Here is a 27,484-nt window from a genome sequence, read left to right on the forward strand (position 1 = left end):
TGAATGTTGTTTCTTTTAATGGACGGAGCAGCACTGCAGCATAATGCATTCATGCAGGGTCTTCCAGTTAGACCTCCCATTAACCCGGCCTTCATGACACACTTGAATTCTGGGGACGCTCTCCACAACATTCCATTTTGTGTCTTCCTTACAGGAGATGCTCAGTGAATGCAACTCTGGAGTGAGCAGTGAAGTCAGATCACAAGTCTGTTTCCAAGTTATTCTGAAAACTGTGATTTGAAAGTAGAAACCATACGTTACTGCCTTTCTCCCTATTATTTAAATAAATAAGCAAGCAAATGAGAAGCAGATTACAACATGGAGGCTAATTGCGGTCAGGGAAGGAGCACAAGACCAGGACAATAGTACCCGGGGCCAGAGAACCAATTCACCAAACATTTGAGTATCTACTGTGTATTTCAGGCACTGTGCCAGGTAACTACATCATGAATCATCATGAGTAACAGTAGAAAGAAGTGAAGGTGTTTAATCTGGAAGAGATGAGCAAGAGCGATAGCCCCACGTTTCAAAAAGAAGGGGAATTAGAATTTGCCTTCCTCTGGTATAGTTCTTGAGGGCAAATGAGGTAAGGGTTGAAGGGCTTTGCGCAGTGTTAATAATGGGATGCCTCATAGAGTTGTGAGTTTCTCACCATTGGAAGAGGCCAAGCAGGAAGAAGAGGGGATCTCAGAGACCTTACAGGTTGATTCCGGCTCTGAGAGAAGAACGCCCTGGGTTGTTGCTGGTAAGGTGCCTTCCAGCTCTGTGACGCTACAGTTCTGTGATTCTAAGACCTGACTCCGGTTCTGTCACTCAGCCACCATAAAGAGCAGTTGCTCATCTGCAGAACAGGACTAATAGTCTCATAGATAATTAACACCTACTAATAGGTAGACAGGTAGGAGGTTGCTGTGAGGAGTAACTGAGATAATGTATACAAAAGTAGTTTGTAACTTGTGAAGCGCTGGATGAATGTGTAAGGTATTTCATGATCCTATTGTGTGTGGAATTGTCTAGCAATCTCCCTCTCCCTCTGTCAGAGGCACACGATTTTTCCGCTCATTTCCTCCCAGTCTGGCTTTCCAGGGAAGGTGGCAACTGGCAGAGGCCCCTGAGAACAAAAGGGTCAGCAAAAAGATGGAGACCCAGAGAAAACACACACGATGAGCCCCTCGGCCCCTGAGTAACCAACAACTGGCCAGAGCCTCACCTCTTTTCCTTCCTTGGCTCAGGGGGAGAAAGAACACCATCACACCACACCCACTCTAGTCACGCTCTACCCATCGTGTGCAATTTCTCTCTGCGGCGGCTGTCAGGTGCTGTTGTAGCTGTCGGGTTTGTTAAACAGCACTTTTCCCGCAGAAACCACTGGAAAGACTCCGGGAGTGGAAAACGTGCCCTTGACCGTGGCATGGCAGGAGCTGCCCCGGGGCCTCGGGTTCTGGGTGTCTGGGTGGGAGCACCGCTCTCCCCGCCAAGGCCCCGTGTTGGGTCAGCTCGGCCGGAGCAGCGGCTCCCTCCCAGCCCCCTGGCTCACAGCAGCCTGCCGCCGTGCCCGCCCCGACGTCCTCCTGCTTGTCTTGTACAGGCCTCGTGCACCTACCTGTCTCTGTGTGAAAGTAAAAGACGGGGGCCTTATTCAACTCATCATTTTGCCAGACAGACTTTTTGGAAACTCGTTCAGTAGTGCCAGAGAGGAAGAAGAGTTCTGTAGATTTTTCATGGGAAGCACTAGGAGTTGATCTCTTGGTCTCTTCCCCTATAAAACGCGAGGTTGGGCTAAATAACTTCAAAGCTGGTTTCTAGAATGAAATGATTCAAGGATACAACTGCCCCTACCATGTCAGGCCTTGGGTCCAGCTAAAACAGTGGGAATTAGCAGAAGAAGATAAAACGGAAAAGAACGCTGGGAAGTGAGGCAAGCTAGCTGGAGCCAGAGTGCTGAAATCCTGCCTCTTTTTCTTTCCACAGCTTCTAGAACTCCTCTCCATAGTTACTCTAAAGTTACGTCCAGGGGACAGGCCCCCTTGGCTCCAACCCACACTCCTGAACTTTAAGGATCCACAGGCTACCTTTTTCTCCAGCCACACGAATCCTCACAGGAGGGTCACTTGAGTGCACACCCCGTCGTACCCACTAGAAGGCTCATGGGCCAGGTCGGAGCAGACCCAGGAGACGTCAGTGCTACAGCTACTCCAAGGGCCCCCAGCAACTTGTGCAGATTTGCCCTCACCAGCATTCCTTCCAGAAGAAGGCACCCCAAAATGCAAAAGCACTGATTCCATCCTTCACTAACTGCAGAGTCTTGGGCAAGTCCCATAGGCTCTCTGAGCCTCTCCTGTAAAGTTGGGACTTATGAAACCCATCTCACAGGGTTGTTGTGAGCATCGAATGAGATGACTTAGGTAACACACCTCAGACCTGGCGTGGCACCTTGTAAGCACTCAATAAATCACTCGGGCTTTTGTCCCTATGTTGTTTCTTGGAACTGTCTGTAAGGGTCTCTGAAGTCAGCTAGCCAAGAAGTTTTCACGGTTTGCTTGTTTGTTTGTTGTTTTTTCCAGTTAGATTCAATTTATGGAAGTAGAAATTTAAAAACCTAGTTTTCCCTTAAGCTTTTAAGTTCAACTTACAAATCTCTTGTTCTGTTTAGGACCCTAGCATTAAACAATAGTTTTTAGGGGGACTTTAACAAACTCAGTTAATTAAATTTCCTTAAACACTTCAAAGTGGGTTTATAAATTTAACACCTTCTATTTTACTTTTTCCCTAAATACTTCAGCATATATTCCAGTTATCCATTGTTGTGTAACGTTCATACCTGAAATGGTGACTTAAAATAGTTTATTTTGCTGATGCACGTGGGGCTTGACTGGGCCCCGCTGGGCTATTCTCACTCAAGGTCTTTCGTGCTGTCGTGTTCAGATAGTGGCTCGGGCTAGAGTCATCTCCAAGACTTCACTCGTGTTTGGGACCTAGTCTGGGGACACAAACGGCTGAGGACCAAAACAGCTGGGAGTCCTTGGGCATCTCTGTCTCCCTCTCTAATAGTTTGTTCATTGTGTTGCTGATGGCAAAATTGCTGTTGCAGTTACTTGTTGCATGAATATACCATAATTTATTTATCCATTCTACTGCTGATGGGCATTTGGGTTGCTTCTAGCTTGGGGTGATTATGAATAGCACCGGTATAAGCACTCTTGAATACATTTCTTGGTGCACATACGTGTACATTTCTGTGGCCTATACCTAGGACTGAAATTACTCAAGTATTGGGTACGTGAATGTTCAACTACAGTAAATACTGCCAAAGAGTTCCCTAAGTGATTGTACCAACTAATATTTCCACCAGCAGTGTGAGTTCTAGATGTTTCTCATCCTCCCAATGGTTGACCCTTGTCATTTTAAAAAATATTTTAGCCATTTGGGTGTAGGTAGCAGCATGTTGTTGTGGTTTTAATTTTCATTTCCCTGAAGAGTGATAAGGTTGAGTATTTTTTCATGTTTTTATTAGCCATATAGATACCCTCTATTGTGAAGTGTCTATTCTTATTCTTACTCATTTCTCTGTTTGTATGCTTTTGCTTATCGACCTAAAAGAATTCTTCAAATATTCAAGTTAAAAGTCCTTCATTGCTTATATTCAAATATATTCTCCCACTTTGTGAATCTTCTTTTTCTCTAAATCATGTCATTTGATGAACATGTTCTTTTTTTTTTTAAGTTTTATTTATATTCACTTATTTGAGAGAGAGAGCACGAGTGAAGGAGGGGCAGAGGGAAAGAATCTCAAGCAGACTCCCCACTGAGCATGGAGCCCAACACGGGGCTCGATCCCACGACCCATGAGATCATGACCTGAACCAAAATCACCAGTCAGACACTTAACTGACCGAGCCACCCAGACACTCCTGAACATATGTTAATTTCAATGTAGTAATTTATCAGTCTTTTTCTCTATCATTAGTCCTTTCTGTGTCATGTTCAAAAAAATCTTTTCCTCTCCTGAAGATATTCTTCTATGTTACCCTCTAGATGTTTTATTGTTTTACATTTCACAGTTAGATCTACAATCAACCTGGATTTGATTTTTGTGTATGGTATGAAGTAAGATTAAATTCTTTATTTTCCAGTGGATATCCAATAGACAGAGCACCATTCACTGAAATAATGATCTTATCCCCACTAGTGTCCAGTGTCCCCTTTGTTATAAATCAAATGTTTATATAACTTATCAATGCTAATCATCAATCCATAGAGTCTTCAGGATTTTCCATAGATTCAAATAAATCATCTGTAAATAATGATGGTTTTATTTCTTCCTTCCTAACCTATACCTTGCCCCTGCCCCCCTTCTCCTTCTTTTTCTTTTGATGCGTGTTGTGCTGGGTAGGACCTCCAGTACAGGGATGAATGGAAGGGATAATGAAGACATTCTTCTCTCATACCTGACCTTAAGGAAAATGTTTTCAATATTTTACCATTAATTATGATGTGTGTTATTAGGTTTTCATAATACCCCTATCAGATTAAAGAAGTCCTATTCCTAATTTGCTGAGGGTTTTTTTTTTTAATCATGGATGAGTATTGAATTGTATTAAATGATTTTCTGCATTTATTGAGATTATTTTTCTCCCTTCTTCTGTTAATGAATTACATTAATAGACATGTGACTATTAAAATAACCTTGCATCCCGGAGTAAATCCAATTGTATTAAATTGTATTTTCCTCTTTGCCTATTCTGAACTTAGTTTGCAAATATTTTTTTAAGGAATTTTACATCTATGTATTTTGTAATATCATTGTCAGGTTTGATATCAGGGTTATGCTGACTTTGTAAAAGGAGTTAGGAAGTATTTTCTCTCTTCTTTCCTATTCATTGGAAGAGATCTTTAAACCAAACAGCTTTGTAACTCTTGAGTACCATCCCAACAACCTTACCTCCTACTCTGTCTTCTTTCCACTCAGTTGCCCATGCCCAAAACCTTGGAGTCTTTCTATCCATCTTAGTCCTATCTTCAAAATGTATCCTGAATTCAATTCACCACCTTTACTGCCACCACTAATTTCAAGCTACCATTATTTCATACCTAAATTAACTTCAATAGACTTACAACAAACAGGTCCCCTGATTTCTCCTGTTTCTCCTGCCCATAATCTATTGTACAAACAGCAAAGTGGCCATTTAAACCTGTATATGATCTCATCACTCTCTTGCTCAAAATTTCAAATGGCTTCCAATTATACTTAGAATAAAATCCAAACTTCTTACCATGTGATATTAGGATTGGTTTATTAATAGCACAAAGGTTTTTTTCTCTCTTAAAGTCTACTGAGAGTCTGCATGACTCATGAGGGTAACTGTCATCATGTTGCAACTCGGTGATTCAATCTACTTTGACCTTCTGGCTCTGTCACCTGAAAAAAGAAACGGTTTGACATTCCAGTGCTAGCTTTTTGATGCTGTGGCCCAGAAAGGATACGTACAAATCACTTCTGCCCAGAGTCCATTGACTAAAGGCAGTCACGTGGACCCACTTAATAATCAGCTTTGTGCTTTGTTGATTAAAGAGACTGGGAAATGGGGGGGAGAAGCAAAAGGCATGATTGGTGAGTCCTATTCTTCTGGCCACTTATAAGCCAGAAAGCCCTACCTGCCTGTCCTTCAGCCATATTACATTCTGATCTCATTCTTATGTATCATGTTTCAGCCACACTGTTCTTTTGGGTGCCTGTTAGGCATACGTAGCTGCTTTCTATATTAGGGCCTTTACAGATGCTTTTTCTCTCTAAAATGCTTTTCCCTCATAACTTCTCCTGGCTGACTTCTTCTGGCCATTCCATTCTCAGCCCCTGTCACCATCCCAGCTAAGATACCCACTCACCTCACCATCACCTTCTGTCCCCTTGTTCTCTTGGACTCTCTTCAGAGTCTTGTTTTCTCCTTCTTCTCCTTTTGGGATTCCAGTTATGTGCTTGATAGAGCTGTGTTCCAGTGTGTTCCACAGAGCTCTTACGTTCTTTTCTCACTTTTTTTTTCCTGAAATTACACTGTGTATTTCTTTTCTTGTTTGATTTCTGTCTCGTCCCCACATATTTCACAATATATTTCTCCCCTGTCCATTTTGAGAAATTAGATGGCTCTCTTGTCAACCCTTGAGGGCTACTGTGGAGAATAAATGAAGAAATAAACAAACAACAAAAAAGCTCATACATTGTAAATTGAGACTCAATGTTATCTGGGATTTGGTGCCACCCCTCAGCTAGAGGACCGCCCAGGCAGAGCTATTGTTACACACATGTGGTGCATGCCAGAGGCTTCACAGGATGGGAACTTCTTTTGATGTGTGTGTCTTTGGGTTTTGTTTTGTTTTGTTTTGTTTTAAAGATTTTATTTATTTGAGAGAGAGAGAGAGTGAGCACACAAGAGAGGAGGAACAGAGGAAGAGACAAGCAGACTCTGTGCTGATTGTGGAGCCTGATGTGGGGCTTGATCCCAGGATTCCGAGATCATGACCTGAGCCAAAACCAAGAGTTGGTCGCTTACCCCAACTGAGCCACCCAGGCGCCCTGTCTTTGTTTCTAAAAGGAACAGACCTTACCTGGTATAAGTTGTGCTTTTATTATCTAATGATATACGTAATGGCAAAAGATATCTGGATTCCTATAAGGTTTTTAGATAAATTTGTGGATTTTTAAAATTCGCCACAATGGTATCTTTATGTATTTGAAATCTAGCATGACATGTTGGTACAAAGCATCTTATTTACTCAGTCTATGGAAAATTCTTTTTTTTTTTTTTTAAAGATTTTATTTATTTATTTGACAGAGAGAGAGACCGTGGGAGAGGGAACACAAGCAGGGGGAGTGGGAGGAGGGAGAAGCAGGCCTCCCGCCGAGCAGGGAGCCCAATGCGGGACTCAGTCCCAGGACTCTGTGATCATGACCTGAGCCAAAGGCAGACGCCTAGCTGACGGAGCCACCCAGGCGCCCCTCTATGGAAAATTCTTGACATGATATAGATTTGTGAATCTCCTACACTAACCCCACAATAGAGGTTACACATGTGAAAAGAAAATCTCTGGGGTATAGCTTAATATTTTCAGCAATAAAATCTGACATATAGTCAGATTTGCTCTAAGGAGAAGATAGTAAATACTCTTTTTATCTCATGAATACTTATTAAATATCCACTTGTTGTCAAACACTATGCTGGGCACCCCATACTTCAATAGGTGAATCATTCAGGGTATCTGTCATGAAGCAGCTTGAGCTCTAGCAAAGGAGAGACATGAATCATAGGCACCCTGTCCCCTCCCCACCAAGGCCTGACTCCTCTGAGGATTAATCTTTTCCCAGAAGACTCCTCAGTCCCTGTGTAAATAGGCTTCTTGTGGCCCATAAATAGTTTAAGATGTAGCTGGATCCATGACGTATATACAAATAAGCACTATGTCACTCCATTGTGGAAAACATTACAATAGCGGCTGAAACTGCTATATGACCCACAGAAGTTCAGCAGAAGATACCACTTCCTATTTCTGGAATCAGGAAGGATTCATGATGAAGCTGACTTTGAGCCGTGCCTTCAAGGACAGAGTTAGGCAAGGCAGAAGCAATCCAGGGGAAAGAAATACCTGAGTCAAAGACCCAAGGCTGGAAGGTACAAGAAAAGCATGGCTGGAGAAGAGAACCAACGGCTCTTAGTGACCAGCTGTGGAATCTGAGCTCTAATCAAAAGGCAAGGGGAAGTGAGCAGGAACATGGTGCATCCCAGAGCAGCGCTGAGGGAAGTTGCGTTGAGTGCATACCACAGAGCCTGGCAGAGTATAGCTGTTTCATAAACGTTCACGTTCTGAGAGACTTGAGAATACAAAGCCAGGAGAACAGTGTTGGCCATTGAAATGGTCAGTGAGGTTGTGAGGCACCAAGGGCCAGAGCATAGGATGGCGATGGCAACAGAGAGGCAGACATCTGAGAGATAGCCTGGGGAGAATTGCTTGGGAGAGGAGTCAAATCCATCTTAGAGGTTCTGCATCTTCTTCCCTATATATTCTTGACACCCTGGTTTCCTGTAGACTCGCCTACAAATCTTGACTGAAAAATGTGAACAATGCTGTCAGGGGTTTCACTTCTAACTGTCATGGAATTCATACACTGACACATGTCTCCCACTCAGAAATTTCCCTAGAGATCATGGGATTTTATTTCACTTTTGGTTCACTTCGCTGACGTGATCCTTACCAAGAGGCCTCTTCTGCACAGCCCACGATTGCCAACTGTCGACTGCCGGCTGATAGTTGCTCAATGGCCTGAAGTGCCCTCTACCCAACCAACCCTCTGCTCTGAATCCTATCCATCCGTCAAGGCTACTACCCCTCCCACACTGTCCCTGCCATTTACCCCACCTCTGTCAGCATTAACCTGTCCCCTCCAGGACTCTCAGAGTCCTCTGGGACCACCTCCCTCAGCTCATCTCCCTCCAGACTTCCTGTCTCGGTGCTTGAGGGCTGGGCAGATTCTTACTTATTGCCCTGGTCCCAACACCTTACATGGTGCCATGTGCCTGGCATTCAGCTGGTAATTGTTAGATCTTTGTTAAACTCAGAGGCTAAACATTTCAACATGGGTCAGATTAGGATCTTAGAAACTTCTAGTTCACTTACCAGCGTTCTTTTGCTTCTGCCCCCTTTCAAGCTAGGGAACTTTGTCTTTGACTCATGCGTGACTGAGTAAGGATCCTTTCTGTTTGGTTTCTCCAGGCCCGGCTGAGGAGCTCAGGCCTGCTGCCCCCCATCTCCTGCCTGTGGACAGCTCACACTGCTTGCCTGCCCCTCCCTGAAGTGTGCGACAGGAGAGCGTTGGTCACCCCTAATTTCTCTGGTCTGGTTTCTTCTCTTTTCCCCGAATTGTGTTTCTTGTAACCTGATTCTTCACTATTCACCACATACTTTCTATTTCTCTTCTTCTTTTTCAGCTTCAGGAGCTCTCAAATTATTTGACAGCTGTCATTTCTTCATCACAAACATAAACACATATTTTTTAAACCCTATTTATGCTGTGTTATTTTATCTGACCCAGTAAAACTGACTTTAATGCATCATGGCCAGACACCGTGCCATTGCCAGGAAATCACGTTTAAAAAAAAAGAAGGTGACGGGGATGACATAAATAGACGTTGATTGAGTTAGGATGCCCCATCAACATAGCGTAGGGTTAAGAAAACAAAGTTCTGGAGCTAGACCACCTGGGTTTGAATTTCAGCACTGCCACTTTCATTGTCTGGTTTCCTAAATGCTCTGCACTTCAGTTTGCAATAAAAAAAGAACCTCATGGATCACTACATCAAAAACTAATGATGCCCTGTATGGTGACTAATATAACATAATTAAAAAAAAAAAAAAGAACCTCTCTCCTATGTTGCTGTGGGAGTTTAATGAGACTTAAAACTATGCCTGGCACATAGTAAGCATTCAATACATTGCAGTTATTTTTAAGAGAATTGCCATCGGAATAGTGCCTGGCACATAGTTGGCCACAATAAAGGTTTGCCACATGAGTGAATAAATGAACGAATGAACAAACATTCTGGTTTGGGGATCACATGTCTCCAGTTTTGCCCATTTCCCTGTACTCTCCAGAGAGGAAATACAGCAGAGGGCAGCTTCTGAAATGAACCCGGGGCTGAGAGTGAGAAGGAGTGATCTTGAGGTTGGGGTCCGGACCAGGAGGGCTGAGTGAACGCTGGAAGTTGTACAGTTGTGAGGGCTGGTAACTGCAAGAGAGAAGGCGCCTTTTCACTGGACTCGGCCTAACCCCAGGGCCTTGAAGAGAGGTGTTCCCAGAGTGGGCTCTCCTTCCCTGGATATTCGCCTAGATCTCTTTCTACCTCTCCACCCTCTGGTTCTGTCCAAAATAAGGACTGTTTGTACTGACACAGGCCTGGATAGATGGGAAAGACCCAGAGCTTCAAGGTAGCAGCAGGAATTCACTTCCAGGCAAACACTGTCCCTTGTTGACCTCCAAAAAGTTCCTAAAGCTCACGTGTCTCAGGTAATGAAGCGTCACTTTGAGTTCCTAAAATCCAGCAGAAGCGCAGTGCAGGTCTGGAAGTGCGATACGAACGGGAGAGGGGCCATGCTGTTTCTCCAGTGGCTGTTTGACCTCAGGCGATTCCCTCCATGTCTCTGGGCTCTGGTTTCCTCCTCTGACACTCTGTGGTTTGTTGACTAATCCAGGGCCTCACCACATGTCTGAGAGAACAGAGAGGAAGGGACAAATATCAGCCACATTTTGAAGAAATTAAGAGACATGGTGTCTAAGTGTAAATAAGGTATTGGGAGGGAGAAAGGAGGATGACTGTTTTTTGTTGTTGTTGTTGTTGTTGTTTTTTAAGATTTTATTTATTTATTTGAGAGAGAGAATGAGATAGAGAGAGCATGAGAGGGAGGAGGGTCAGAGGGAGAAGCAGACCCCCCACCGAGCAGGGAGCCTGATGCGGGACTCGATCCTGGGACTCCAGGATCATGACCTGAGCCGAAGGCAGTCGCTTAACCGACTGAGCCACCCAGGCGCCCCTTGTTTTTGTTTTTTGAGCATTATAGTGTTCTGAGCCAAAGATGACTCAGGCTTCAAGCCTGCATTTTGGATGATGGTGTCGTGGCTATTACCGTTGAGGAGAGGAAGAACAACTTCGGAGGAGATGTTGAGTTGATTTTGGATGGGTTGAGTTTAGGCTGTTGTCAGGACACGGAATGGTCCCATAAAGCAAACAGTTACAGTTTCATAAATGAGAGGATGAATACTAAGGATAGGGAGGATTTGGGGGGCCTGGGAAATGGAAGAACTCAGGCACAGGGATGGTCACATCACCTTCAGGCTCCCCTCTGAGGGGAGGAGGCCAACCTCTCTGGGGTAAAGGTGGGGTTGTGATGGTCACCCCAGGGCCTGAGAGTGCCCACGAGTGAGGTTAGAGGCATGATTAAGGCTGGGGGCAGCAGTGTATGTCTCTCTGAGAAGGACACTTAGGGCCACCAAACAAGGAGAGCAAGGACTGGGTGAGATTTCAGCAATTTGATGAGATGTATGTTTCAATATAATTCCTTTTATATACCCAGAGCTTCATCCTGTAGAGATTTTTTTTTTAAAGATTTGATTTTTTACTAATCTTTACACCCAATGTGGGGCTCAAACTCACAACCCCGAGGTCAAGAGTCACATGTTCTACCGACTGAGCCTGCCAGGCACCACACTCCTGTAGAAATCTTTAAAGGTTCAAATGTAACACTGGCAAGCAAAATCTTAAAACAAGATGAATAAATGAAGGCCATTCTGACACTAAATGAAAAGACACCAACCCGTTGTTGGAGTTAAGCCTCTCAGGTCAGTTAAACCTGATCTCTCTTTGCTTTCGTCTACATCGTTAGAATGTTGTCTTGAATTCCACTCAAGAAGCTTTTATTGCATGCTTACAACGTGGAGGACACAGAGAAAAAGAAAACACAGCCCCTGCCTTTAAGGACCTGACAGTCTCTTTATAGAAGCCTGACATACATGCAGGAAACTATTGACCACCACTGCAAGGCAGCATAGCTACTGACTGAAATGACATATTGATGGCCAGCCCTCCCGGAAGAAATAGACCTGGACGTGGACCCTGAACGCCTGGTAGAATCTGAAGGGGATGGTGGGGGCAGCAGGTGCAAAGGCTGGAGGCGACATCGTCCACACTATGTTTTAGGGGGGTGCCGGCTCCAGCACACTGGGGGACATGGCAGGTAATTTCAGTTAGGCAGAGTGGGACCAGACTAAGGAAGTTTCTGTTTCAATAAGACATTTGTATGCAAGTGCTAGAAACCATCTTGAGCAGGCTTACCTGTATTACGCGGTGGTTAGAGCCCAGGTTCTGGAGGCATGTGGCTTGGTGTGAATCCTGATTTCACCCATTGCTAGCTGCATGACCATGGGCGAGGTGCTTAATTTCCCTCTCCCTCTGCGTCCTCATAGGTAAAATGAGGTAATATATGGAATTGCTGGGAGGATTGAGATAATTTATATAAAGGGATTAGACCACTACCTGGCCCTTACTAAATGCTCAGGAAGTTTTAGTTTTTCACTTTCTCTTTCTTAACTTTCTGTATTGGCTGAAATTTTTTAGATGAGTTGAATTTTATAATCATAAAAAAATAGGCCTTTATTTTTTTTAAGTTCTTTATAGCTCCCCCCTCCCAGTGGTTTCACTCTTCAGAGACTTGGCATCTGAATGAATGCCATTTTTATTTTTTATTTTTTTATTTTTTAAAGATTTTATTTATTTATTTGAGACAGAGAGAATGAGAGAGATAGAGAGCACATGAGAGGGGGGAGGGTCAGAGGGAGAAGCAGGCTCCCCCCGCAGGCTCCCCGCCGAGCAGGGAGCCCGATGCGGGACTCGATCCCGGGACTCCAGGATCATGACCCGAGCCGAAGGCAGTCGCCCAACCAACTGAGCCACCCAGGCGCCCATGAATGCCATTTTTAAAGGTAATGAAATCTCAGGCCCCTATAGTTCTGAAGGAAAGTGTCATTCCAGTTTCACAGATGGGTATGAGTCAGCCAACTTGGAACCAGTTGAACACCACATGGGAACTCTGGAGGAGAAATTTGGGGATTTGAGTAACTTATCTTAGGAAGACAAATACTTGAATAAGTAATTGCAAGAAAACATTTTCTTTGAACCATTGTCAGAGAGTTTGTGAATTGGTATGACATTTTTGGAAAGTAATCCAGCATTACTAACCTTTTGATATATCTGTTGACCTAGCAATTCTCACACAGGAAATCTACCATATAGAAATGGAGGTACCGGGCGCCTGGGTGGCTCAGTTGGTTAAGCGACTGCCTTCGGCTCAGGTCATGATCCTGGAGTCCCTGGATCGAGTCCCGCATCAGGCTCCCTGCTCGGCAGGGAGTCTGCTTCTCCCTCTGACCCTCCCCCCTCTCATGTGCTCTCTCTCAAATAAATAAATAAAATCTTAAAAAAAAAAAAGAAATGGAGGTACCAATAAATGAGATGTACAAAAATATCTATTGTGGCATCATTTGTAGTTGAAACAACCTCAATATCCATCACAAAGAAGATGGTTGACTAAGTTATGGCAGATCCATACTGTGGATTATTACACATCCAGTGAGTAAATTAGACCTATGTCTAATAGGAGGGATAGGTTATTAAGTGACAAAGGAAAATTGCAGAGCAATAGGTGTGCTATGATTTCATTTTTGTTAAAAAAAAAAAAGCTTTGTATGTATATATTTGTATCTGCATGGAGTAATGTGTACAAGGATGTATATGGCTATTAACATAGATGACCTCAGGACCATGGCAGCTATAGGTCTATACAGTTTGACTTGTTAAAATGAGCATCTATTGATTTTGTAGTTTCAAAAATATATATGATAATGTAGAGGAGTGTTTTGTTTGGAAATTAATCTGAGGGTCAAGAATAGAAAGAGATCACCTAGCTGCTTTAAATGAATCCTGGTACCCAGATCCTGAATCACAGTCTTGCTTTAGAAAGACCTTGTAGGGTAACTGAGCTCTTTGTTCGGGGATCACTGAATAATCCCAAAGAAAGAAGTTAGAAGATGGTAGGTAGATACATTTGCTCCAGTGACCAAAAAGAATTTCCGGAAAGCAGAGATTCCTCGGAAGCTCGGTGTGTTATCAGCAAAGTCCAGGAACAAATCACTAACAACATCACTTTTATATATTTAGGAAATGAAGTAGCAATTAGTAGGAGAGCCTACATGGGCTCCTGGGAATTAAGTCATGCTAAAACTCAATTTATCATATAATTTCTCTTTTCTCTCTCTCTCCCTCAAATCAGGGGATCATTGTAGATATAAAGTACTGAAACTTTTCTCATAATATGTAAGTAGTCAAGATAAACATGAGTTAGAAATATATGTGAAGGGTGAGACCCAGGGTATTGATTAATCTGAAGGAAGCTTCTAGAGGTAGGTCAGAAGTAGGGCTTTAACCTTTACCTTCTCAAGTTCTTGGCTATATAAAAACTGCAGTCTATAAAAATGTCATATATAAATGTGCATATATATATAAAATATATATATATATTTATCTGTATATATATATATTTATCCCTATGATATATATATAAAAATTACATGAAGCTTGGAGGGAGAACTAAATGTTCTTAAGGATAAAATCAGGATGGGGCGCCTGGATGGCTCAGTTGTCAAGCGTCTGCCTTCGGCTCAGGTCACCATCCCAGGGTCCTGGGACTGAGCCCCACATCGGGCTCCCCGCTTGGCGGGAAGCCTGCTTCTCCCTCTCCCACTCCCCCTGCCTCTCTCGCTGTGTCTCTGTCAAATAAATAAATAAAATCTTTAAAAAAAAAAAAAAAGGATAAAATCAGGATATAAGAAATTCCTGACAGGGAATTTTTTTTTTTTTCCAGAAGGCATGGCCTTGTTCCCAAACCTCAGGGACTTATGTTGTGATTTTTTCAATGGGGCTTGCCACAAACTTCGCACAGCATATTTTCCTAAGACTGATAACACCAGGGGATCCGCTAAGTCATGTGACTCAAACAGGAGGGCTGCTTGCATTGCAGTCTGGACTGGCTGCAGAGCCCTTTCCTGTTTTACAGCTCTCAGATCCAGCCACTGTTCTCACTCCGGATATGGGCCATCAACGTATTGCTAGCTGTAGAACATGATGCCTCCAGAACCCAGAGACACCTACCTGGCACTGGGCATCCATTTTCATTGTAGTTGGTGAAAGATGAAATAGTTTGTCTTTCTCTTTGGAGGGGATGTCCAGCATGCCTCTGACCACGGGACCATAAATTTTTTTAAATTTTAATTCCAGTATAGTTAACATACAGTGTTATATTGGTTTCAGTGTACCATAAAGTGATTCAGCAATTCTGTATATTACTCAGTGCTCATCAAGATACGTGTACTCTTAATCCCGTTCACCTGTTTCACCCATCCCCCCGCCCACCTTCCCTCTGGTAACCCTCTGTTTTCTCTGTAGTTAAGAGTCTGGGGGGGAAAAAAAAGAAATTCCTGACAAGTTGGAGATACTACAGCAATAATATGGAATGGAATTGGGTTGTATGAAAAGTCCATTCAGGTTCAAAAAATCAACTCCACAAGAAAGCAAGCAAGCTGGATACAGTAAGAATATAGACTCTTTAAAAATATAAAATAAGAATATAGACTATGAAAATATAGACTCTACAGTTTCCCTGAAGTGACTCTTGGGCTGAATTACTGGAGGACTACTATGAGGAACATGTGAAAATATACTCCTGGTATATATTCTGTGGGAGGAAGGCCTCCAATATCGAGCCCAGTCCTGGGATCATGGCACAAACTGAACATATTCAGGGTAGAGTGACCAGAGAAGAGAAGGGTCTGGAAACCAAGTTTGTAGTGCCACGTAAGGGCACAGGCTGACTACTGAAGTGGATTACTTCTGTAATAGTCTCTGTTCATGAGAAGATCTTCAAAGAGTTGTGAGCAACGTGGGTGTGGAGGGGAGACCCACGCTCTTGCCTTGGCATCAAGAAGAATTCCATGTTACCTCTCCCTTTTTTTGAACTCCACACATGCCCCACCTACTTAAAGCCGGGTTTCCCAAAGTGTGGGCTGCTGGGCAAGATGGTTTAAGGTAGCACATAGACCCAGCTTTAAATAACATTAAATCTCACGGTGAGATTGCTATTTCTATTTTCATTTTCTTTCAATTCACTATTACATACGAAGAAAGTCTCCGACTGTTAATACGGTTTTGACATCTCTCTCGTATTTGCTGATCTTCCCTTTTGAATAAGGAAAAGACAGGCCTGGAGCGTAGAGCCCTCAGCAAGCCACAGTATCTTGTTGGAATTTTAAACATTATGTTCTCATTGTACTAAGTTGTGATAAAGGGAAACTGGTTTTTTGTTTAAGGTGATGATCTAAAGTTTCCGACAGGGAGGAAAATCAAATGTGGGAGGGTCTAACGGCACTTTAAAGTAAGAAGCTATTAGCAAAGCAACACAGGGGTGTGTCCAAAAGCAAAACTGAAAGTATGAGGACAGGGTAAAACCGGTCAGGTCAGCATAACACCAGTCAGCATCCCGTAACATAATTTTGATCATAGAAGCATAATTCGCACACACCGTGAAGCGATAAGCACTATGTGCTAAGCAGTGTCTCCCAGGATGGCAGATGAGCTACAGGAAGTGCAGCCTGAACCCACCTCTGGGTAAGCCCGTGTCCAGGCAGGTTCTTGCCCGGGTCCTGGGTGGAGGAAGGGAGGGAGTAAAGAAAGGAAAGAGGGGCTTTGGATTTTGAAAAATAAAAATGAACTCCAAACCTGCATATTGGGGGAGGTTTCTTCAGACATGTTATTGGTCCTCCTGACTGTGGTGCAGAAAATAAAGCAGGTATGTCAGTATTCCCAGCGTGTCCCCTCTCCTCTTGCTGCATTTCTGCAGCCCAGACAAAGGCCCAAGCTCTCTAGTCTGGTGAGCTGGGTGCCGGCTCAATGACGCAGTTGCAGCCTGTGGCTCACGTCATTTTCCTGCCTTTACTGGCAAGCAGGAGTCAGCAAGTCAGCAGTTTCTTTCAAAGCACATTTTAAAAAGTCTTGAACAGGGGCGCCTGGGTGGCTCAGTCGTTAACCGTCTGCTTTCGGCTCAGGTCACGATCCCGGGGTCCTGGGATCGAGCCCCGCATCGGGCTCCCTGCTCGGCGGGAAGCCTGCTTCTCCCTCTCCCACTCCCCCTGCTTGTGTTCCCTCTCACTGTTTCTCTCTCTGTCAAATAAATAAAATCTTTAAAAAAAAAAAAGTCTTGAACAGATAATTTGCACACCTATGTTCACAGCAGCATTATTCACAATAGCCAAAAGCTGGAGTAATCCAAGTGTCCACGGATGGATGAATCAATAACCAAAATGTGGAATATACATACAATGGAATATTATTCGCCCTTGAAAAGTAAATCCTGACACATGCTATAACATGGGTGAACCTTGAAAACATTATGCGAAGTGAAATAAGCCAGATACAAAAGAGCAAATACTGTATGATTGTATGAAGTATTCTAGAAGGGTAGAAATCATAGAGATGGAAAGCGGAATAGTGATTACCTGGGGCAGGGGGAGAGAGGCAATGAGCAACTGTTCAATGGGGATAGTTTCAGTTAGGGAAGATGAAAAAGGTCTGGAGATGCAAAGTGGTTAATTGTTGCACAACAGGATGGATGTACTTAAGACTACTGAATTGTACACTTAAAAATGATTAAAATGATGCTTTAAAGGGTTAAAGAAAACGAGTAAGTCTGGAAGAATCCAGGGAGTACCCAGCTGTGGAGAGAGTGGGGAAGGGGTGTGTCAGATCTCTGTTCCTCACCCCCACCCCAGCCACTGTCCACCCTTCCCTGTCCTGCTCTACGCCCTGGCTCACATCGGCATGCCTCTCGCCTTCTGGCTTCTGCTTGGAGTCATTCAATGGGGAACACAAGCAGGAGATGAGGGCAGAGAGAGGAGTGAGGTCACAGAATCTATCTTCCCGGTCTCCTCCCTGCAGGATTGCTGCCCGGCGACCGTGTCCCTTGTCTGAAAGTCTAGCAGCCCCTCTCAGTCTCAGGATTCTGGTGCTGTTGCCTCTTCAGACCAAGCACAGTAGCAGTTGCCATGGCCCCTGGCCCCAGGGAACCACACTATCCCTTTTGGTCTTCCCACTTCCTACTAACACCTCTGTCAATAGTCTTTTTATTAAATTCTCCACAAATTACCCATTTTGAGCACATCATCTGTTTCTGGCTGGACTATGTCTGATGTGAGGTAACTTACAACAAAGTTGGGGAAACACTGATGCAAAGAAGATCCACTTCTATCCCCAAAAGATCTCTCGGATCCTCAAAACCTTCCAGATATCCAGAGGAGGCAATGGTAAGCGGTCTTCCATCTTCCTCCCTGCCCTCCATCCCCTCTCTTGTTCCAAGAACTTCGTTTCAATTGCTATTTTAGTACAGAGAATTCAGCATCCATTGTTTTCTCCAATCTATAGACAATCACATTTTTGTACATAACAGAATTCCATTCCAATAAAACAAATCATTCAGATATTCCATGGTGTTTTATTATTTTTTTTTTAAAAGCATTTTTCCTGTGAATGTTTCTATTGAATCCTAGATACAGATATTCAAGGATATGGGGCAATTGCAGTTAAATATGAATAGTAAAGCTGAAATGGCATTTTTGTAAGGCGGTACAAATTGGTAATAGAGACAAAGCTCCATTAGATGAGTTATCTCTCCCCTCTAAAGTGGATAACTATGAGGGAAATAATCAAGAGTTTTGCCTTCCTTCTAGTAGTAATGGCCTAGAATAAGTTGAACATAGCTACCCAACCTCCTCTGAAGTCCAGGGAGATGTATCCTGTCCAGGCTTATACTATTACACACGTTATTTTCAGGTCAAAAGAAACAGTCACACTTGCTTGTAAGGTCAATGGCTCAGGTAAGCAGACCATCTCTTTGCTGCAAAAGAAGAGCAACAAGAAGGTATACGCTCAGGGCAGGTTCCTGATTGGTCAGGAGAGAGGGCTAGGAGTCATGTGCTCTTGTGGTTCCATGGTGTCAGGTGGAAGAAGTCTACAATCGTCCATTAGAGGAGTCTACTACTCCTGCCCTCCACGTGCCCAGAGGGGTAAGAGTAGTATAAATCCCTGCTAGAGGCACAGGTGGATCCACACCTGTGAATGTGACCAGGCTGTGCAATTAGAAAGCTTTACTCCAATAAAATCATACGTAGAAACTAAATAAGACATATATAAAACAGATTGTATATTTATATATAAAATTATCCAGCTGTATATCAGATAAAATGAAGTTTCTTATATTGAAGTGGGAATGGGAAATTGAAAGTGGTAATCGTTGTACAACAGGATGGATGTACTTAAGACTACTAAATTATACACTTGAAAATAATTTAAATGATTTTTTTAAAGAGTTAAAGAAAACAATTAAGTCTGGAAGAATCCAGGGAGTACCTACCTGGCTGTGGAGAAAGTGGTGGAGGTGTGTGCCAGATCTCTCTGTTCCTCACCCACACCCCAGCTATTCTCCACCCTCTTTGGCTTTCTAACACCTCCAACCCAAGATGGCACCAGAGGAAATTCAAGAAAACCCTGGGTCTTTGTCATCTCTTCATTGAGGAAGCTCACCACTGTGATGAGATTGCACCTCAGCAAATGTCACATCTAAGGTCAGGATTGGTCCTTGTGGGTGTATCGGGGTCGGGTGGAGTGGGGTGGAGTAGGGTGGATTTTGGGCTTACTTGTCATTGACCGGCAAAGGAGCAGTACAGAACTTCCCAACAATGGTGGTCCGGTCTTTTCTCCAAACTCGGTGGGAAGAGTGAAACTTCAGTTTCACTTGGTTTATCTGGCACTGAGGGGTGGCGTGAGCTATGACTCCTTTCCCCTGGAGTTCCTGTCTAGGTCTGCAAGGGAAAGGGAAATTAATTTACCCAAGCACATTTGGCCTTTGCTTCCCCCTTGGTTCCTATAGGGCGCTGCTGTAGTGTGGGTTAGCTGTCATGCACAAAAGAACTCCTTGAAGGTGGGGACTACGATCCTTTGTATCACACTCACCAGCCCCTCTGTGCACATACTCACAGCTTTAAACATGGGTTCAGAAAATAGTTGTTGATTTTTGAAAGCAAACAAGTGGACATGGCAGCAAAATAGTAGCTCTTAGATTTTCATATCTGGGAAAAATGTCTGTGTTTCTTAGATTCCTAATTGGAGAAAATCTTCACTTTCAGGTCTACCTACTGGAAGTACAGCCCTCTTTTAGGGCATTCAGTTCCATAAATTTTGTGTAGACTACTGTATTTTAGACTGAGTATGAATGTGTGGATGGGGAAAAAACAAACAAAAAACGGATCTTGAAACCAGACAGAGCTGGTGTGGTACCCAGGTTTCCTCTCTTCCCAACTGTGTGGCTTTGGAGTCACACGCCCTAGGTCTAATCTCCAGCTCTCCCACGTGCTAGCCCCTCTCCGGGCTCAGAAGCAGTGGGGCCTGGAGAAAAAGGAGGAGAGCAGGGGGACAGGGCTTTCGCCTTTGCACATGGGCGTTGGGTATCATTGAAGAGGGGCCGCATGGCTCAACCACATGGTTTCCCTTTCCTTTCTGGCCTCTGTGGGGTGATAAAAATGTCTTCTTTGCGTACTTTTTAACAACCCAAGGTTAGTCATATAGTTTGTTTTTTTCTTTTGAGGAAGATTCTATATGACTTTAGAAGCTGTTCCTGGTTTATTTTTGTTTTTTAATTTTAGAAGTGTTTTGAAATATATCAGAGGGGGGAAAAAAAAAGATTTTTCCTTTTAAGAAGCTGAATGGATAGGAGAGCTTGCAAACTAGCAGGGTATGAAGGATGCTGTGAGTGACCTTGAAGAGGAAAATTACCCAGAGCAGGCCCAGGCCCACAGGCCCCAGTAGATAGAAAGTTACTAGCTCTGTTGGTAGAGCAAGAGATAACCAGCCATTTCTGCCTCTGTCAACAGGCTTCCCGCCACAGCCTTCCTACACTGCTGTTCCCGCCTAAAGCAGCCCCCACCCCCCCAGTTTAAACCCACCTACCAGCAGCCAGCACAGCCCTTGGAACCTGACCCCCTGCACTCCCTATAAAACACTCTATAACGCCACTGCCCCGGGCCCCTAATTTTGAGTGCAAACTCGTCTGGGTCCGTACGCGTAAAATAAACCTGAGTTCTCCTACTTCCCTGAGCATCACTTGGTTTCTCACCTGTCTGATTTTTATTTTTCCGCAACAACCTAAGGACTTGGTTTGGGTAAATTTTCTAATTAGAAGGAAATCTTGGGGTTTTGCAAAGCTATAGAAAGTAAGGAAAGACCACACATAAACCCCCCTCCTTTTTTTCAATTTCTATTCTGCAAAAAGGAAAAAAAAAAAACAAAAACGAAGGAATTGAAGATAACCATGTTCTGAATCTTCCACAAAAGATTAAAACGCAAACAGCTTTTGGGAGAAGAAAGAAAGAATCTGTGGGTATCCATTCCAATCACCCAGGGAGCTTTTAAAGGTGTAGTGGTTGAGGCTATGCCCAGAGACTCTGCTGTAATTGGCCTGGGGGGGGGGGGGGTTGGGAGGGGCGGTCAGTGGTGGTTAACGCTCTCCAGGTGATTCTAATCAGCAGCTAGCTGTGTGTCATTATCTTGACTCCAGCCAGTGTTGGCTCATCTACCAAAACACAGAGAGGTGATGAAGACACCTGATGGAAATAACACAACCTCGAACTGATCTAATGAAAATTATTCAGCTATAATCTGCAAGACTCACGTGGGCACCTGAAGATCTGTGTTGGGATCCTGACTGCCTGCCATCCCTCTCTCTGTGGCCTGTGTCAGCTGGAGCCCTGGTTGGTGGCAGGGTGTTTGGGAGTCCAGAAGTGTGCTTCTCTCAGCAGAAATTTGTCTTCCCTGACAGTACGATTAATGTCTAATGCTGCAGCCTCCAGAGGGCCTTTAGGGTTGGTCTTTTATAGAAAGCTAACCAGGGAACTTAAATCCTTTTAACATCTCTATTGATAACACCTTCAATGGCTTACTTCCTTTTTAGGGGCTGGTTATTCTTTTTTGGTCACAGATGATTATCATAAAGACACCCACCCCGAAAGCCTAGGGCAGGGTGGTGCCCCATTACCAGTTGTTTTTTAAAGAGACAAGCACCCTGCTGCTGAGTTCCTCTCCCTTGCCAGGCTTGAGCCTCCCTACAGTTGAAGTTCTCTGTCTTCCCACCTCAAGCCTGGTCCTGCCAGCTGCTAGGCCCAAATGTAACCCCACAAGGGAAGGAAATGCTCAGCCTGGTTCTAGGGATTAGCACCAGATGGCCTCAAGCCGTGCTGGCCTCACCTTGTACTCATTTGCTAACTGCCCCCCTGCCTGTGATTCAGTTCTAGTCACTCACCCAGTACCACCTCCACTTTCCAGGAGTGGGTGCTCCCCAGGCTCTGGTCAGCCCTCCCTGGGCTAGTGGCTGATATCCTCCTACTGGCTGACATCCCTGATGCCCCTTCCTGGATTCCTGATCAATGTTTCCTTTCAGGGACCCAATTCTCATGTTCTCACCACCCGTTGAGACATCCCATTACTTCTGCTCGCCCTCCTCCTCTGCTATTGCCTAAAATACACTCTCCTTGGATCCACTGCTGATCGTGAACCTGGGACAGTTGCCCAGCATGTGTCTGTGGGTGCATCCGTCGGAGGTGCTGCCCTCACCCCCACCTCCAGCCCAGTGGGCTTGGGCCACCTCTCAGTGAGCACACAGTGCCTACCGTGGGAGATGTGTGTGCGTGTGATGCGGGACACTTACGTACATGGTGATCTTGACCAAGGAAGTAACATTGCTGCTAAGGAAGGTGACGGAGATGAGGGTGTCTTTGTTTCTTGGCTCCTGCAAGTAAAACTCCACGAGGCTGTGATGCACTGGGAAACCAAAGCAGAGCAGACACCTGGGCCAGAGGTCAGCGGTGCAAAATGCACCCAAAGCCCCAGAGGGCCGCAGGGCAGGAGTCTGAGACCTGCCGCTTAGCAGCAGATCACCTGCCATCCCAGATCCTTAGCTTCCTCATTGTAAATTGGGGGTAATAAAAATAGGTCTGAATGAGAGTTAAATGAGTTAATACCTACAAAGTCCTTAGACAGTGCCTGTGGCTAGGAAGCATTCAATACATGTTAGTTTTTGTTACTACTTGTAATGCTAGAATGTCCCACTCCCCCCTGCTTGATGACATTCTCTTGGTGGTGTGATTTTGGAAGAACTGAAAAGGATGTCCCATATACTAAATAAGTAACTCATAAAATGTAGCAATCCCCCTCTGCTCCTCCCCATACACACAGTTTCAGCAAGCCCACTTGTGTGTAGGAGATGACTATTTCCCTGTCTGTGCAGCCTCTATGACAGCTCCACCCTCCCAGGCAGCACAAATCCTGGGGCTTTCAAAGCTGGTGTCATTGACACAGCCTGGACGAGGAGCCCAGCTCGCGGTGATACCCCCGGGACCGGCTATCTCTCTGGCAAGAGAGGTTAAGAAGAATTACAGCTTCTTTAACATCTGTCCTTTCCTTATTAAGGGGGAGGCCCAGCTGGCCGCACTGTGCAGTATCTTCGGTCTTGGGGCATTTTCACAGACCTCTCTGGTGATCCGGACACAGCTGGAGAGGCAATCCCTCACCTCTGCCCTACTTGTACTTTTTCATTTGTCATGTTTAACAGGCAGTTACTGGAGGGACATCAAGTGGATTTAGGTAGACTTGGCACTAAGCTGGAGGAGTGCTGTGATCCATCTGGGCTCATGGGGCTGGTAACAAGACTCATTGACAGGTGCTAAGAAGCCAGGAACCCACAGGAAAGAAAGAAAGCACCGTATGTTTCTCCTCCGCAGAGGAAAACATCCAGTGCCATGCCCCTTCTGTCTCTCTCTCAGTTGTTTGCTAGGGGATGCAGATTGTTATGGTGATGGGCAAGGGCTGAACTGGAGTGGGTAACTGCAATGTGGAATAAAAGTTAAACTATGTAAGCTTTAGGAATTTCATTCTCTAGGCTGAGTTTGATATATTACACCACTCCTTCCTTTATCAGCAGGTCTCACCTCATCAAGAAAGTTTCCTAAGGTTCTGCTTCTCTCTTTACAGTATCTGGAAGCCCGGGGAGGGTCGGGTCTACTAATGTTGGGTGGGTGGGAACCAATCTGTGCAGGAGTGAGACCTGGGAAGCAGCACACAGAGCCCTGGAAGGGAAGAGATCCAGGAGACTCGAATCCAAGGCCCAGCCCTGCTTCCTCACTCTGTCCCTTGCCCTAAGTTACCGAACCTCTCTATGTCCTGGTTCCTTCATCTGTAAACAGTAACACTTGACATTACCTCACAGAACATGGCAAGGATGAAATGAGGTAATGGGGAGAAAGCGCTTCATGGGAAACGTCCTACAAGGGGAAAGTAATATTGTTAGAAAAATTGTTATTTGGAGAGGGCTTCTCTGCCCAGCAGGTGCATGCCTGGCAGGAGTCAAGGGTGACCACTGAACACTGCTGTGGCCCCGACAGGCCAAGCGAGCCAGGCAAGGGGAGCCCAGCGCCGTGGTGGCATGGGGGGTGGGTGAGAGGGGGGCAGCTACGGGCTGCTCGTGCCCCCTGAACTGCCAGGTGGACGGCCCGCCCCTCCAGGTAGAGGAGGGTCCCAGCTGCAATGCTGAGAACAAAAAGCTCAGAACTGCAAGGCTCAGAGCACGCACGCAAGCAGGTATCCATGCTGGCTTGTTTCCTTCTGTGCCTCTCTGAGGTTGGTGAACAGACAGGGTCATGCTTCGGGCCACAGAGAGGGTGTCTCACCACAAATAGGAAACAGTCACAAAAATGGTGGCTCCACGGATCTGCCTCCGCAGGGACCTTAAAAGGCCTCTAACCTCAAGTGTGCCCCAGGCTCTGGTCCTGGCCTCACCGCCTCTGCCACTGGACAAAGCATCCTCCCTCAAGCTGACCTCTGGAGGGGGCGGTGAGGACAGAGGAGTAACCAAGAAACACGGCCGTAAAGAGCAGATTCGCTCTCAGAAGCGGAGGCAAAGAGGCCAGAGTGGAAGTGGGTGGTGGCATGGAGAGAGAACAGATCTGGGAGTCAGAAGACCTGGAGTTGAATGCTGCCTTTTCCACCTCACTGTGTAGCCTCGGGCACAAGGCTTCATCTCTCAGAGCCTCCCCGTCCTCACACCTAACTCAGAGTTGGGTTGTCAAATGAGTGGATATATGTGAGAAGCCCACAGTTGACTCTTGTAACCCACTTGTTCCTAAGAGGTAGCCAGGAATTCTCTCTAGCATGATAAACACCCGCATCCAGTCTCCTCCAATTCTCTGGCTGATAAAGGGAAAGGAATTCTATTACTTATCAAGTTCTGGTCACTGTGCTAGCAACTTCCTGTATACTATTTTATTCTATCCTCGCAGTTCATTCTTTGAAGTAGGTACTGTTATTGCTCCCATTTTCTACATACGGATGTAGAGGTTCAGAAAGGTTAAGTCAGATTCTCCTGATCACACATCTGGGAAGTGCAGAAGCTGAGATTCAAATCCACGTTTATGTGACCACAATCTGAGCTTTGGGCTCCATATCACACGGCACCAGGAGTTCTAGTTCAAGGAAGGAAGGGTCACTAAGATCCCTCCACCAACCAGACATAAGCTGATCTGAAAATCAGTTAGAATTAGCATGGCCATATAATTTATCATCCTAACCAGCATACTTTTGTCCTGTACCCACAATAAACCAGATGAGATCCCAGGATAACAAGCATAAAAAAGGAAGTATAGTCCATCTACTTAAGATGCAAATAGCACAGGAAAAGATGATGCTCCAACCTGGGACGGATTTCATAGATTCTAAGACATACTTTCCTCTCACATTTAACATCTTTTACTAGCATCTTCGCTTCAGTGAAATGCCTTGGTTAGAAGCAACAGTGAAGAATTGAAATATGTATGTGTAGGGGAAGGAGGGCAGAGGGCAAGGTTCAATATTCTTCAGAGACCCTGACCTAAGAGGGCTGCCAGGGTGGGAGACGCATAAGATGAGCATCAAGGAGGGGGTAAAAAAGTATGCAGGAAGGAGGGAGCCAGAGGGCCCTCCCAAATACCACACTACAGAGAACCCACACTGGAGGGAGGTGGGGAGGGACTAGGAGAAGTATATAGACAGTAAGATGTCCCTAAGTCCTCATCTGCAGCAGAGCAATGGGTTGGACTAGCTCCGAAAGTTCAGGATCTAAGACCAGTAGCTGCTGCCCCCCACCCCCCTCCGATGACATCTTTGCCCCAGTCTTTCACCTCCCGCCTCAGCCACCATGCTGTGCTAGACACAGCCCAAGCCAGAGCCCTGGACTCTGCGGGACAGCACACTAGCAGAGCTGAGCTACACGTCTTTCCCCCAACTCACCACAGTACGGAGCCCGGGCAGTGGTCAAGAGGAAGACTTTCACTTCCTTAGGAAGCGGCTCTATCTTGACACCACTTTGTTCCATCAGCCCTGGAAGCAGAGAGGCAAAGACAAAGACAGCAGAGCCCTGAGGATGCCAATGCAGTGTCCCATGGCACCCAACCACGTTTTGATTCATTCATGCACTCGTTCATTCTACAAACACCCACACTGTATGCCCATTCTACGCCATGCCCTATGGTGAGTCCCAGGGTACCTGCAACCCAGTCCAGCCAAGGATAAACACAGAAGTAAACAGGAAGTACATTCTTCAAATCATCTGGCCCATTCCAAGAGGTATTTAATTTATCAGAAATTTGAAATTATGTCTCCAATTGGCAAAATAATCTATAAGAGAGTTGTGTGGATGGCATTTATACCCTGTGCAGACAAAGCACAGGGAAGCGTTTGACCTGAAGAATAGCAGTTGACAAGTCAGGGAAGGGCACTCCAAGCAGCGAGTACAGTTCAGACAGAGACACACAGGGTGAAGAAACGAAATATTCTTGGAAGTACAAGTAGTTAGCATCCCTGGGGTGTTCAGAGCCAGGGAAAGTGTGGCGAGAGGTGACACTGGCAGATAGTGTGAGGTGGCTGTTTATATCAGCAGGTCCATCACACCTGGGGGACATGGTGGCATATGCCTACCGAGTCGGAAGTAATGTTGATTTGCTTTATTGTGGGAAGCTACATCTACTTGAACATTTTGTCAAGCTGGTATCCGTTTCATAAGGAATGCCAGGCTGCCACAGTTCTGAGTGGCAGCCGGGGGTGAGAGTGAGAAAATGAGGGAGGGGAAGGAACCATTTATATTTCCCAGAGTTCTTCCTGAAATCCGTCATCTTGGAGAACCCTAGGATGTTCTCAGCAATGACCTGCAGAGGGTAAGTTGAGGCCAGATCCCTCAGCCTTTCCCCAGTCCTTCTCCCCAGACTGGCCTGGAACATCCAGGAATGTGCCCAACCCAACTAGTAATGAGGCAGGCCTCCAGTTGGCACATGGCCACCACAGCCTCACACCTCTGAAGTGGGCCATGGGTGCCATTCTTGGGGATTCCCACACAACACCCTGATTTAGAGTCTATCAGGAGTTGGAGAATGGCTGGCCTAGCTAGAAAGACCTAGGGCAAGCATCTGGTCTTACAGTGGGGGCAGAGGCTCTGGGCTATACCAATGTTTCTAAAGCGTCCCGAGTCTGGACTTGCAGATGAGGGGCTGTGTGTGAAGGGTGTGTGCAGAGCAAGTATGGCATCAGGCTGCAGGACAGAGGGTGAGGGGTGGGACGTGGAAGGCCAAATGCCTTCTTCCAGGTGGGAACAGGCTGAACACCTAATCAGTGAATTTCCTTACTCCGGGTGGATAGACTTGTTGATCATAAGAAATCAGGACTTACAGAGGTAACAACTAGCAAGACTTGAACTTTCCCCAAATTGT

The 27,484-nt window shown here is 45.2% G+C and overlaps 2 protein-coding genes across 9 annotated transcripts in view; one reads left to right on the forward strand and one right to left on the reverse strand.

Annotated features, from left to right (window-relative positions):
- Positions 1-9,053, forward strand: part of POPDC2 (popeye domain cAMP effector 2) — a 23,329-nt gene extending 14,276 nt beyond the window's left edge. For 2 of the 5 annotated variants that reach the window (XM_081833484.1, XM_081833499.1), the window contains exon 4: positions 8,764-9,053. Coding sequence is in view for 3 of the 5 variants with exons in the window: in XM_081833499.1 (XP_081689625.1) it covers positions 8,764-8,843 (80 nt within the window). In the remaining 2 variants the exon portion in view is untranslated. Of the gene's footprint in view, positions 1-1,971; positions 2,474-8,763 lie in introns of those variants that run through there. The other 3 variants (XM_081833481.1, XM_081833490.1, XM_081833500.1) reach the window with 2 other exon arrangements.
- Positions 9,054-18,118: 9,065 nt separating this feature from the next.
- PLA1A (phospholipase A1 member A) overlaps positions 18,119-27,484 on the reverse strand; it is a 29,034-nt gene continuing 19,668 nt past the window's right edge. For 3 of the 4 annotated variants that reach the window (XM_081833438.1, XM_081833435.1, XM_081833449.1), the window contains 4 exons: positions 26,013-26,102; positions 22,406-22,514; positions 19,340-19,504; positions 18,119-18,540 (listed from right to left, as the gene is read on the reverse strand). In XM_081833438.1, coding sequence (XP_081689564.1) covers positions 18,450-18,540; positions 19,340-19,504; positions 22,406-22,514; positions 26,013-26,102 — 455 coding nt within the window. In that variant the 3' untranslated portion in view covers positions 18,119-18,449. Of the gene's footprint in view, positions 18,541-19,339; positions 19,505-22,401; positions 22,515-26,012; positions 26,103-27,484 lie in introns of those variants that run through there. The other variant, XM_081833458.1, reaches the window with a different exon arrangement.

Source organism: Leptonychotes weddellii, chromosome 1 (assembly GCF_054177405.1).
Source record: "Leptonychotes weddellii isolate Sample4059 chromosome 1, ASM5417740v2, whole genome shotgun sequence".
Classification (NCBI taxonomy): Eukaryota; Metazoa; Chordata; class Mammalia; order Carnivora; family Phocidae; genus Leptonychotes; species Leptonychotes weddellii.